Consider the following 13,620-nt stretch of genomic DNA (forward strand, 5'->3'; position numbering starts at 1 on the left):
TGGGTCGCGCACTCCAGCAGAATGCGGTTCTAGTGAAGGTGGAGCTGGGTCGCGCACTCCAGCAGAATGCAGTTCTAGTGAAGGTGGAGCTGGGTCGCGCACTCCAGCAGAATGCGGTTCTAGTGAAGGTGGCGCTGAGTCACGCAGTCCATCAGAATGGAGTTCTAGTGAAGGTGACGCTGGGTTGCACAGTCCAGCAGAATGCAGTTCTAGTGAAGGTGGCGCTGGGTCATGCAGTCCAGCAGAATGCAGCTCTAGTGAATGTGACGCTGGGTCACGCAGTCCAATAGAACGCAGTTCTAGTGAATGTGACTGTCACACAGCTGAGTTGCAGGGATGTGGTGGGTGGATCGAGACAGTGAAAATGGTGGACTTCCACAACCTTTTACAGGGCGTATAGTACAAAGAATAGATACATTCATTAAAGGTAAACACAATAGAATGTGGCACCCAAAAGAATATGAATCACTGAAGCAACAAAACTATTTACAGTAGGGTACCTTAGTGTGGTAAGTAAGGGGTAATATGTCTTTAAGGCAGGGAAAAAAAGAGATTTTAGGGAACCACCTTTAGCCCCGAGGTGGGGGGGGGGGGGGAAGTGGTTACATTTTTTTAAAAAATAAAAGGCAGTTGGTACCCTAGAGTCGGCCTGTGTTGTTAGTATATCTGTCAATGGCCCTGTATTACATAACATAAAAGGGTGCCCCCATTACATTAGTAGCATGCATCTCCCAGCTCTGTGTAGCTTTGTATTGTTCAGAGTCCCATTTTAAGGTTGTTGTTTCTACGAAAAAGAAGGTTCAATATTGATGATGTACGGAACAGAATTCAGCAGCGTACTTCAGAAGTAGACAGAGATACCCACCTGGTGTCTTTCACTTTGGACACGTCCGCGTTGAGGCCACACATTTGCGATCTCAAAGTCCAGAGAATTGCAATGAAGAGAATGGTGTTTACCTGCAGGGCAAAGATGCATACAGTTTAAATCTCTGCAACACCTGTTCATTTTACAAAACTAGAACAAGCAATTATAATAACAGAATTCAAAGGGTCTATTCAATTCAAGGGGTCTTATCAGATGTACTGTGAATACCACCATTGTTTAAATATTAAATAAGGATACATGGAGTCTTGAGAGAAGCTTTCATTGAACGCTGGATGAGCACGATGGTGCACAGGGGCTGGGCTCAGGGACGGGTGCTCATTTTCTTCTTGGCTCAAGTTTCTTGTTTATTTTTTCAGTGTGAAATAGTGGAGGTGGACGTCCATACTGTATGCCACTCTTTGTCTGTCCAGTTGTGATTAAAGTTGCTCTGGACATTCTTTGACACAGGGTTATAGAGAGCGCCTGTATTTCTTGCTCTTATTGTATTACTTGTATTGTAACACTTGAAATGTATTTGCTTACGATTGTAAGTCGCCCTGGATAAGGGCGTCTGCTAAGAAATAAATAATAATAATAATAATAATAATCTGTGGGTATGTGGAGGCTGTCTGTCACACTTGAGATTGTGCATACATCATGAGCACGGCATGGATATCTACTTACAGCGATTGTGACACAAACAGGACCAAGAAAACTCCAGACAAATCCTCTGTCACGACTCAGCCAGCAACTGAGGAGCACAATAACAGTAACGATTACACCTACACTACTTTCCCTTGTAAACGTTTATTTTTGCACTTTTACCATGGGTTTCCTATCATTATACTATGCACTTATAATAGTTTACACTGTTTTTTAATATGCTTTGCCATGCTTTCACTGTGCTTTATTACACTGCTGTGCTTTTATAAGAGTTAGTTGCCAACAACAGGAACTGGAGCACAGTTTATACAAGAAAATCAAAGTGCACTACAAACAAAAACAATTATTACGTCAAAAAATAAAAAGCTATAACATTTGCGGCTGGTTTCACAGGCCCTGCTTAGCACTCATCTTGGACGACCTACTGTATTGTTATTTTAGGTCAGGTAGTCCACAATCAGTACTAACTGGGGTCTGTGTAACCAGCCGTTAGATTGTTTGCTAGCTTGTAATAGACACCACTTCTCTGTATAGTCTCTGTACATTCAACACACACATTTTGAACAATGCTAAACCAATTTGTAAACATTAAGAGAGTTGTGAGAATCGTATGCTAATGATGGAGTTTAGGCAATATAATGTTTGGTTATTACATTATCACACAGCACCTGTTAAAAATAAAGAGGTTGAATTAATACTCACAATGTGTCGGTCCCATACCCCTCCTTAAAGACTCCAGCAGACACAGCCACGATGAGAGCAGGAGAGCCGTACCCAGCCAGCAGCAGGTACCTCCTTCGCAGCCCCTGCCTGCTGCTGTACTTCACCACATTCAGGTTTCTCACCAGCAGGTAGAGCTGCACTCCCTCCAGGCACATCCAGGCAAAACTGGCTGTGAAGAGGTAGTGCAGGAGCCCAGCTATGACTGCACACAGCACCTGAGAAAGGACAGGCAGTGGGGCAGGTCAGCTGAGGGTTAAGAGATATACAGCATCCCGCGTGATGATACCATAGACTGCAGAAAGGCAGGAGTGACTAGTTTCAATGTGGGACAAACACAGGTGGTGAGACACGTTGGTTGATAGAAGTGAACGCATCCAGAAAAAGTCTCTCATTTTAAAACAAAACTGAGAGTTTCATTACAAAACTAATCATTTCAGGGGATCAGCCTGATTGCCCTTCTCTGCTCCTTTAAGTGTCTTCTTTTATTCATAGTGAGGTGAACTGAATAACACTCAGTATTCTAGCATGGTCTAACTAAAACTACCTAGGCTTGAATACTGCTATTTTGTCCATGTAACCTAACATTCTGTTTGCCTTTTTGTTCTCCATGCTGGTGAGATCGTATGAAGTTTTCAGACCACAACCCCCAGATTCACAAAGGTAACCACGTCAGGTTACCTTTCATTTGAGTGTTGTTGCAGGTTGAGGCAATGCTAAATCTGGAAAGCTATGTTCCCTGTTTCTCCAAGTTTTTGTCATTCATTACAAGTTATTCATTGTAGATGCTGATGTACTGTAACAGCAGACACTCAAGCAGGAAAACACCACATCAGCTTTATGTGGAAAAGTAAACTAACCTTTAACCTGGCATTGCTACAAACTATACCGTTAAAGTGTGTGCTTTTTAAAGTCTTCTATTGTTCTGTTTCCCATTTGTTTTGTAACTTGAAAACCCCTCTATATCAACACAACCTCAACCCTGCACTGCAGGCAGTGACTCACCTTATTTTCGGTTCTGGACACCCCAACTAGAAACAGGAAGTGAGCCAGGAAGAGACAGACACTCAGGTGCAGGTGAATGGTGGTGTTGGCTTTCTGGATCGAACGGCAGAATAGGAATGTAAAGATAGCCAGGCTGAGGCAGACCAGGGATGCGATCACTGCAATGTAGTTGATCACTGTCAAGGCAACATTTTCTTGCATCTGAAAAAAAAATGTGGTGATTAGGACGTAATGTCTTCTCAGTGTTATGTCTTTTACATGGAATTTTCTCTTTAAAAAAAAAATAGTATGGAACAATGTGTCTCAACTATCAGTTACATTACTGATAAAACCTGTTGTTTTTGTATCGAACCGATTTTAATTATTACTAGTAAGTACACACTTGGTTACTTTTGACTTTCAAGGTTGTGCAGTTGCTGTGAAAATGATTTCTGTGTAAGGTAACTGGCTACAGACTCTAGAATACAGATTACATTTGCTGCTTCTTGCGATAATGAATGGGTTTCTTCTTCTAAACACGTACCTGTTGGAATATTAATATTTATCCAAGAACTACTGTTTCATTTGTGTGATGTAAATACCTGTGATTCGTCTAGTGCCATTAATACAGCGAAGCTGGAGAGGTGGTCACAGCTGCACACAGTGTGTGTTTGGTTGGAGTGTAACTTTGTGCAGCCTTCGGTGGACCAAGAGCTTTCCTTCCCTTTATATTTCCAGTAGACACATATCACCTCCTCTTTGGTTTTCCTTAACTAGAAAAAAACATTGCAAAACTGTTAAACCACAAACTGTGTACATTATGTGTCCACAAGGGCTTCCATGATTACAAATATTTGTGAACTTCAGTAAACCTAACAGTACACTTTACACAAAGAACCAACTCAAAGATGTAACATTTACATTCAGAAATTGTGTAATTAACCTCTGTAGTAATAAAAGTGTGCTCTCCATCTAATAAGCAACACAGAATGCTCTAAAAACTGTTTAAGTGACAACAAAGCAAATTTTAATAGAGTGCCAAATTAACTTAGTGGGTGGTGTCTGAGTTTAGCACAGAGAAACTAGATTCATTTCTATTGCTTTTTTTATATTTCATTTACCAAAGTATGATGTTTGCCTGGCCCGTGCCGAGCACCAAGTACAAATGAGTACTTGTAACAAGTACTTTCCTGAGTTCAATTAATACAGCATTTCTTTATTTTAAACAGCTCATGGTTCCAATACTGCAGTGGTTACAGTCAATCTCAAGTATAGAAGTAGAGAGCCAATCCAGGGGAGAAGGAGGACGGGCCATCAGCTACTGCTTTCTTCCACTGTGCATTTTGTTAAAAAGCACAGGAATAGTAAAGTATCCCTCCTGTAAGAGGACAGTGTTTTATCTTAACAAAGGTAAGGGGTTTCTTGTGCTGTTAAACAGGGTACTTTTTCTTGCGGCGTCTTTAAATTCAAGACCTCTGTAGCAGGGTGATGAGAGATGAAAGGAGTGAAATCTGGCCTCCAGACAGGTGGAGGCACTAGAGGACCCCCCTGCAGGGCCTCACCAAGATGGAACATGCCTTAAGCATAAAGGGCCAAATATTCAAATGTCTTGCGTGTGTCGCAAGGGGAGTTGTAGAGATTTTTTTCCACAAGTCTTTTTTGCAAAAAAAGTAGCGTTTCTGAGTGAGAGTCAAAATAGATGCTGCACTGGAAAAATTGGGTTTGTGGGTTGTTCTTTCGCAAGTGCTTTTCCCACAAATTTGGGGGAGGTGTTATGAGTAATCCTGCAAGTTCACCACCACGAGCTAAATTGAAAACTTAAATTGCTCGCAAATCACAATGTTGCATGTAAATCACATAAGACTGGTTAAACTCCTCTTAGTTATTTCATAAACATAAACATTTTGGTTTATTTCCAACTCAAACATTTAATTTATTTGTGGTTTATTTTAAACTATACTAATTACCAGTGCTTAATTTGTAAAGAAAGAGGTGTCGGGGCACAAGCAATGACAATAATAGCGTTCTTAAGAAGCGCACAATTCAAAATCATAATGTTTGAAAGAGTATTGTACGTACTAGCGTTAGCTTTTATAATTACGTATTCTACATCATATATGCAAAGCAGTAGTATGTGCAGAAAAATAAATTAAAGGCAAATTCAGGACAAAAAAAAAAGAAATATGCCTGTATACATAGGCACGGAACCCCATAGGGCGGAGGGGGCAGTGCCTCCCGCTCTTTGGGGGGGGCGGACGGATGACTCCAGCAGGCCGACATTGATTAAAAAAAAAAACATACATGCACCCGACACAAACATTGGTTTGACCCATGGTCCACGCTGTAGTAATATCCAGCTATGTCTAACATTATCAGTGCTGTGAATGCAACAGAACCTGCAGTTAATGGAGATTGCAAACAATAAATAAATACTGTACATAAATAAATAAATACATTTCTGTTTAGGCTAGATAGTTGTTAGCTTGGTTTGTTTTTATTCTCTATCAATTAAATTCTATTCATTGAAAGAAGGAAAGAGAGAACCAGACCGTTGTTATTGTTTTTATATATTTTTTTAATTGGGGAAATTAGCAGGGCAATGTTCCTGCGTGGGGGTAGGGGAACAGGCAGGCATGAATGTGTTTAAGTTCAACACTAACCCTAAATAAAATGTTGTTCCTGTTATTAAGCAGCAGTACAATAGGAAGCAGTGGTATTTAACCCTTTGCAGTCCATTTATTAAGTGCGTGTCAGGTCCAATTTATTTTCACACGTGCAGTTAATTTTAGACGCGCTGTTTAAAAGTATTTTTTTTCCACAGTCAAACGGGTTTAAAAGGCCCTGCATATCAACAAAGCACTCACTAGGCATCTCCAGCCCCACCCCACCCTTTCGTTCGCTATAGCTTTCACATATGCTAAGAAATAAATAATAATAATAATAATAATAATAATAATAATAATAATAGTCGTACATACCGATCAATCATCGCCTGATCACTCGTTTTATCACCAAACGCCTCAATAATTCGATCCAAGTCATTATTTTATTACTATAACATCTGAAAAAAGCTCTGGAAATGTCTGTGATATTCTCTGAGCGCTGACGAAGTAGCAGCCAGCTTGTTTCCTTATGGCCGCCGTTACCTGATGCCAGGGGCAAGTATGACTATTCATGAGATACGCCTTTTGTTTTTTTGTTTTTTTTTTGTTTTTTAGATGTCTCAGCTCCTGTTACTCCCACTCGGCCATTGAACCTGTTTTTTGCATCTTTTTGATGATGTCGGACAGGGTCCGACATTGGACCGGATATGAATAATTGCAATGTCGGACCAGGTCCAACATAGGACCGCTAAGGGTTAAAAGTAACAGAAGCTAGCTTTCACTTTAGTGAAGTAGGCTACAATATTTGTTTTAATTAAAAATGTGTTGTTTATTCTTTCGCAGCCAGTGTCATCTTTATGGCACGTAAATGGTAAAGTAATTAAATGTCCCTGGCAGTGGACTGTCTGTGTTTAGCGCAAGCAAGAACTTGCAGAATGGATAAAACTGTGTTGAGAATTGTAAGAAAACGCTTTTGAGAGCAAAATATTTAATGACATTTTTAACTTTCACAGCTGAAGAGGTGCTGCAGCTATGCCTCGTCAAGCACAAATATGCGTCTTCATTTTGCAAAAACTTGCGATGGTTATTTACCGCGAGAGAGAGTTGCGGTTGATTTCCTGTGTTAATTAATGTTAATTTATTAATTTCTGCAGCGCTGAGATAATTGCAGTTTCTCTGCAACTCTTTTAGATTTCACTTGCGATTTTACGCAAAACATTCACAATGCAAGCAGAGCTGCGAGAAAGATGAGAAAATGTGCAAGATCTTTGAATAGTCCAGTTGTGACAGCCATCTTGGGAAAGGCAGAAGCACAGGTGCTCCAGGTTGCACTGATGTCAAAGCCGGATTAGGTCAGAAATGTAATCGAATAGCGATTGGCTGTGATGGATTGATAGAGGCGGGATCTGGGGTACATAAGGGGTCAGTGTGGAATAGCAGGGGGCTGAACGGTGGAAGACATAAGTCTAGGCAGAGACGGGACAAAACAGAAATCGAAATCAAAACCGAAACAAAAATACACAGGCTGCAGGATACTGTGTTGCTTTTCTCTCTGGGATGGGAACTGCACTACAGGGCGAGTCGAAGAAGTGGTGGAAGGGGGAAGGCTGAGAGACAGAGGCACCCTGTACACAACAACACTGCTGGTGAGCGAGTGAGAGCCCTGACGAGCCCTGGACAACACGAGGGAGACGGCAACAGAGCAGTTATTTGTGTATATGTGTACTGTGCTTGTAAATATATTTGTAAAATTGAATGCACGTGTGGGGTTTCCACATGCATTATCCTATCATTGTTAAATACAAAGTACTGAAACACAGTGTGACTGGACTTGTGTGTGGTTATTTATTAACACGTAACATTTACACCCTCTTTTCCTTGTTTTGGTTGAACTAAAATAATCTCGTAGCATTTGAAAATGATAATCCTTTTTAAGCAGGTTTTGTTTCTAAAACTGTTTGTTTTAGATCAGGTGTCTAAAAGGGTAACACATTTATTTGACCCTTTTGTCACCAGACAGTATCGCATTGCAAATGTTTTTAAACCGTCTGTCTGTACATTGTAAAGGTTACAGGTTTCTATATATTGAGCTTTAATCGCGTTTTACAAAAAACAGCCATTATCTTTTCTTTTCTGAGTTGTCTCTCCACCTGCTGTATATATAAAAAAATACATCAAAGAACACCTGAACCCCCCAAATAACTAATAAATAATAACATCTTGCAGATTTGTTGTTTTCTGTGAGCACACAAGAACCTCCCCATCACAATAACCCAATGGAATCCTCAAATAGCTGGTAAATAAATAATAGATATATCTTGCAGATTTGCATTCTGCTCTAAGTGATCTCATCACACTTCATCACACTGTGTTCATTAAGCACAACCTCCATCCAAATAAACAACTGAAATCCACAAATAACTAGTCAATAAATAATAATACATTCCAGACAATCAAGAATGAAGCATTACATCAGGACTTCAAAACTATCATCTTTGTTTCAAAGACAGAAAAAATACAAACTCATTATTGGAGAAACAGATTCCAGAAACATTCAACATGATTTCAAACACCATAAGCAGTCATGTAAAAAGCAATTAAAATGAAGCTACTTACTCTTATTATTTTAAAACCTTGATTAGCTTTCATTAAGTGTTGTCCACCTACCTCATTGTGATGGAAGGTTAAATGGACTGGCTCTGAAAGTTTGTGGTGGTTTCTGCCTATAGTAGCAGTGACCACTTGTGAGTTTAACTGGATAGATGATTGATTCTTGTAAAAGCTCCCATCCAAGACAGACTCCATCCCAGTGTATGAGACAAACCCAACTGTTACCTGACCTGTGGACACAAGCAGTTTAGGATTGGGTTTTATGATTTTTAGATTTTACCCAATATAACCCCATTCACCTGAATGGAATGTTTAAAATGTATGTCAGTAATGACACCCCCCAGTTAGACTAAATACAGAATCAGAGCTATCAGTATCATGACTATCACCATGACGACTTGGTTTACTGTGTATGTAAATGACTGTCACAAGGTTGGCTGAGTGGTGACGTCAGACCCAGGAAAGGAAACACACACAGTACTGAAGTGAAATGAAATGATGAAGGCGCTTGCTTGTGCAGGTTTATATCCCATGCAGCAATATCTATACACCAACATTCATCATATAACACAAATACACACAAGGGCGGGGCACACTGTCACAATGACATACAGACCGACAGGTTCCTCTGTTAAAATTCTGACACCCTCAATAACTTAATGTTCCTAATAAAGCGGCCAACCAGTGTAAGTAAGCAAGTGTGATATATGGATGTTTGACAGACAGTTTTATTTTACAGCAATTGCACAGTCCTGCCTTTAATGAGATACAAACCTTGACAAAGTAAGGAAATGGAATTGCTAGAGGTATATTATCAGCCATTACCTTGCTTATTCTCTTCCATAAATTTTCCCAACTTAATCTCCAGTGTATTTTTATTGGCTCGTAACTGTTCCTCTGACGTGTTGTGTTTGAATGGTATAATCAGCAACTCCATATCTTGAAGGAAAAGGCAATTTGAAGTAAGGGAATTGCTAAGTGGGTTTCCTACGAAGTAAGTTGTGTTGAACACATTGTACATTAAAATAACAAAGTTCATATCTGCCTGGTGGGTGTGGCTGGAGCATCCTTTCCATGCCATTGCCATAATCCCATCATGTATCTTTACTTACCAAATAGTTTCAAAAACGTGAATGCATTTGTATGGTTGAGTACTGACCCAGCACTTTCCACACTGTATATACCACACCTCTGGAAAGTTTAACCAAAGAGCACAGAGATTCCACAGGCATGTACTTTTTATTAAATCCACACTAAATGAGCTGCTACCTCCTGGTCACAATATTAGAACTTAGAAAATGTATGAACGAGAGGAGGCCATTAGGCTCATCTAAACATAGTAGCCGATTGATCTCAGAGTGTTGTCAAGGTGTTGTGTTTCTGCCTCAACTACGTAACTAGGCAGCCCATTCTATACCCTCACCACTCTCTGTGTGAAGAAGTGTCTCCTTTCCTCTGTCCTAAGTCTTTCTCACTTAATTTCCAATGGTGTCCTCTGTTCCTGGTTTCTGTACTGTGCTTAATTGGTTCAGGTTAACTACGTCATTCCCTTTCAAGATTTTAAATACTTCACTCCCCCTAACTCTTCTTTATTCTAGGCTAATAGATTCAGCTCTTCATAGCTCAGTCCTTTAAGCCCTGGAATTAGTCTGGTTGCTCTTCTTTGGACTCCAGGACAACAATGTCCCTTTGATCCTGCGGTGACCAGAATTGGACACAATATTCTAAGTGCGGTCTCACCAGTGCATTATACAACCTCATCATAACCTCCTTGGATTGATACTCTACAGTTGTGTCTATATACCCAAGCATGCTGTTTGCCTTGTTGATTGCTTCCCCGCACTGTGTGGTTGCTGGCAGCGATGAGTCTATTACAACACCAAGGTCTTTCTCTTGCTGTGCCTGTTCTAGTTCGATCACTCCATGTTCTACTTCTATTGATAATGGGTAAAGGACTCCTCCTTACCTAGATTGTCTGAGCGCACATTTTTCCTTAACAGAGCATCTGAAGGCTCAGTCAACTGCAGCACTGCCCTCTCTACAGTGTCCAGGTATGCTTCAGCTGCAACAGACTTCTCACCTCTGGTCAGGTTATTCCACAAGGAAGTGTCGTTCAGAGCAGAGCTTAAAACAACAGCCACTTGCTGAAAGAAATGGAAGTCCATTAATTCCTTAAGGGGGCATGCAAAATTACCTTCATTGTCAGAAAATGTACAAACTGCACACTGGGAGGGGGGGCTTGTGGTCTGTGTACATTATTTGATAATGATGACTGTGACAGAGATCGAATGGTGCTTGGTGTTAGATCTCCCTCTTGACCTGTGAGGGCACTGTGTAACGGGAACAGAGTACCCTTAACTAAATGGCACGACAATTTATTCCGTAGGGTAGGTGGAAGTTGGTCATTTAGGAAAGGGGCGCAGCTACGGTATCCAAACTCAATGACCCAGACGGTAAACGGTGTGGCATCTGAGGATTGGAGGAGCGGATGCGCTCGTTAACCTAGGGGTCATGAGCAAGGATATAAATAGTGGTCATAGCTGACATGATCGGTTCCTTGGTAAATGGTTAGTGTTGAAAACCTACAAGGAGTCTGTGCTGTTTCGTGAACCGTGAGTTTTGTCTTGTGTTTGTTAGTGTTTTGTTAACTGTCGTCTGTTTTTTGTAGACTACCAGTTGCACGATCTGGAGCTGTAGCGAAAGCCAGCATAAACCCGGACATCACTTTCACCCCTGCATTTCACGGAGAACTGTATTACACCACTTGCACGTATTCACTATCACTAAGAACTGTGTTTGTGTTTTGTGTTTAGTGTTGGTGTGTGAAACTGGACATTTTGGTAAAGGGTCAAACCCGGGGAATTACAAATACCAAGTGATACACGCCACTATATCAATAAAATGTAATAGCGTTTATTAGGGTATTCAATGGCAGATTTCAAAAGGGTGTTTTCTATAGCTTGCCAGGCATGAAGGTAATAATAAACAATTGACTTTAAAATGACGTGAGCGGCCTCTCTCGGTGGACAGAATCCTATGAAGAATATGTGAAGCCAAGTACAGTAGTCTCCTCCTTAGAAAACACCCTTCAGGAAGCAAGCAAAGTGTTCTCTTAGCTTAAGATGGAGTTGACCTCCCGATACAATATGAATCAATAAATAAAGACATATTTATTATGTGTCATGACGCACATGCATCAACATATGAAATGAACAGAATAAGTAAGAGAAAAGCAACAGGCAAGTGTATGTTAATAAACTATAATAATAAAGTAACAGACAAACTAACGTTAATAAACTAACTATCAATGAATACCTGTACAGAAGCAATCAAGACATGCACAAAAATATTTTATAGAACAGTACTGTATCAGTTGTGAATGAATAGCTATCGGTGCCAAAAAGGTGTTATTTTAAGTTAAATTCCTGTTTCTTTAGTCGGCGCATTTACAATGGGAAAAATCTGTTTCACCACAAGGGTGTTCTCTTAGGCGAAGTGTTCTCTTAGGAGGTGTTCTTATACGCAGAGACTACTGCTTTCTGCGCATTGGCAGTGATCAACAGAGGTATGGAAACAAAGGAAAGCTATTGGCCTGTCAGAGTGCCGCTAGGAACATGGGAGTGAGGCAAGAGCATGGAGCTGACCTTCAGCACAGGTAGTGATAGTGCATTGTGACTCGTTTTTCTAGTTGTAAATAAAGCTAATTGTTAAAAGGGATAAGCTGCAGCTAGCTCTCTAGCTCTCAGCTGCAGGCGCTGTCTGTTTGAGCCGAGGTGGACAAGCGGTGTGAGTTTTAGGAATGTGGCTTTCTGATTCCTGTCATCTTGCACCGTTTCTGGTCGAATTGGGTCACCCTCAGGCTTAATAGGCTATGTTGAGGCCTGTGCTCTAACTGACTAAACAACAAAGCAGTCATTCGCAAGGAGAGTGAGCGGGGAGAAATGGACTGGCTTTATGTTCTTTAGTCCTGTGCAGCAGAAGGTACTGAGAGCTCGTGGGTGGAGAGGGAGGGTTCAGGTTTAGTAAGCTGTGTTCAGCTGCACTGATAAGGGTAATTGAACTGTGATTCTGACCTGCACCTGATATCCAGATGTAAACTTAGTGGAATTGAAGTTAGTGATGAGACAAAACCAGGCCGAGGAACTGTTTAGGTGACTCGATGTCCCTGTCTGTAAAAAAACAAAGACAAGCACATATTACCATTTATCTTAATAGCAACAGAATGGAAACATTCCATCTCCCAGTATACAAGCCCGGTAGATGATTAATTTAGGACGATTAGCTCTGAAGGTAAGGCTAAGGAAATGGTATGTGATGAATCGGTGGCATTTGCTAGTTTTGCTGCATGTTGTGTTACAGTTTACAGCACCAGTAACAATGTCAGCACCTTGGGTGAACAAAATGAGCCTCCAAGCAGCTTTTAAATCTCTCCATGCAGATTCCATTGCCGTGGATTGATACTCAATTATATAGATGAGGCCAAACAAAGGAAAGGCTGCTTTTCTTTTTGTGAAATGATCACATTTTCAACAGGTTCATTTAATATCTGCCAACAAAAAACAGGTAATCTGCATGCAGTACCACTATTTAATATACACCTCTCTGAATACAGCACCCCTACTTAATATACACCTCTCTGAATACAGCACCCCTACTTAATACACAACTCTCTGAATACAGCACCCCTTTTAATATACACCTCTCTGAATACAGCACCCCTACTTAGTACACACCTCTCTGAATACAGCACCCCTACTTAATATACACCTCTCTGAATACAGCACCCCTTTTAATATACACCTCTCTGAATACAGCACCCCTACTTAATATACACCTCTCTGAATACAGCACCCCTATTTAATATACACCTCTCTGAATAGCGCTTAATTGTTTGGAGCAGTATAGATGTTTTTAACAAACTGATCACCTACATTAATTGGAATGTTGCAGGTTTTCCCATCTTGGATCTTTGTTAAATCTGAAAAAACAAAACAGCACGAGAATAAGTTTCCGTGTAACAGGAACTAACACAAAATATAATTAGTGGAAAGTAGGGCTGTAACGAAGGGTACATTTTGACCTTCAAAGGTTCGGAACACATTACTGAATGAAGGTTTGAGCCTTCGATGGTACTAATTTGCATAATTTACTAGGGACCATCACCGTAGCTACTAG

The 13,620-nt window shown here is 40.6% G+C and overlaps 1 protein-coding gene across 3 annotated transcripts in view; it reads right to left on the bottom strand.

The window, feature by feature from the left end:
- LOC117965577 (adhesion G protein-coupled receptor E3-like) overlaps positions 1 to 13,620 on the bottom strand; it is a 47,194-nt gene that overhangs the window by 7,071 nt on the left and 26,503 nt on the right. For 2 of the 3 annotated variants that reach the window (XM_059008030.1, XM_059008032.1), the window contains 10 exons: positions 13,377 to 13,423; positions 12,519 to 12,614; positions 10,412 to 10,589; positions 9,271 to 9,384; positions 8,503 to 8,675; positions 3,835 to 4,005; positions 3,254 to 3,454; positions 2,231 to 2,466; positions 1,550 to 1,616; positions 866 to 957 (listed from right to left, as the gene is read on the bottom strand). In XM_059008030.1, the coding sequence (XP_058864013.1) occupies positions 866 to 957; positions 1,550 to 1,616; positions 2,231 to 2,466; positions 3,254 to 3,454; positions 3,835 to 4,005; positions 8,503 to 8,675; positions 9,271 to 9,384; positions 10,412 to 10,589; positions 12,519 to 12,614; positions 13,377 to 13,423 (1,375 nt within the window). The remainder of the gene's footprint in view (positions 1 to 865; positions 958 to 1,549; positions 1,617 to 2,230; positions 2,467 to 3,253; positions 3,455 to 3,834; positions 4,006 to 8,502; positions 8,676 to 9,270; positions 9,385 to 10,411; positions 10,590 to 12,518; positions 12,615 to 13,376; positions 13,424 to 13,620) is intronic. The other variant, XM_059008031.1, reaches the window with a different exon arrangement.

The sequence above is a fragment of the Acipenser ruthenus genome, chromosome 36, assembly GCF_902713425.1.
Source record: "Acipenser ruthenus chromosome 36, fAciRut3.2 maternal haplotype, whole genome shotgun sequence".
Taxonomy (NCBI): domain Eukaryota; kingdom Metazoa; phylum Chordata; class Actinopteri; order Acipenseriformes; family Acipenseridae; genus Acipenser; species Acipenser ruthenus.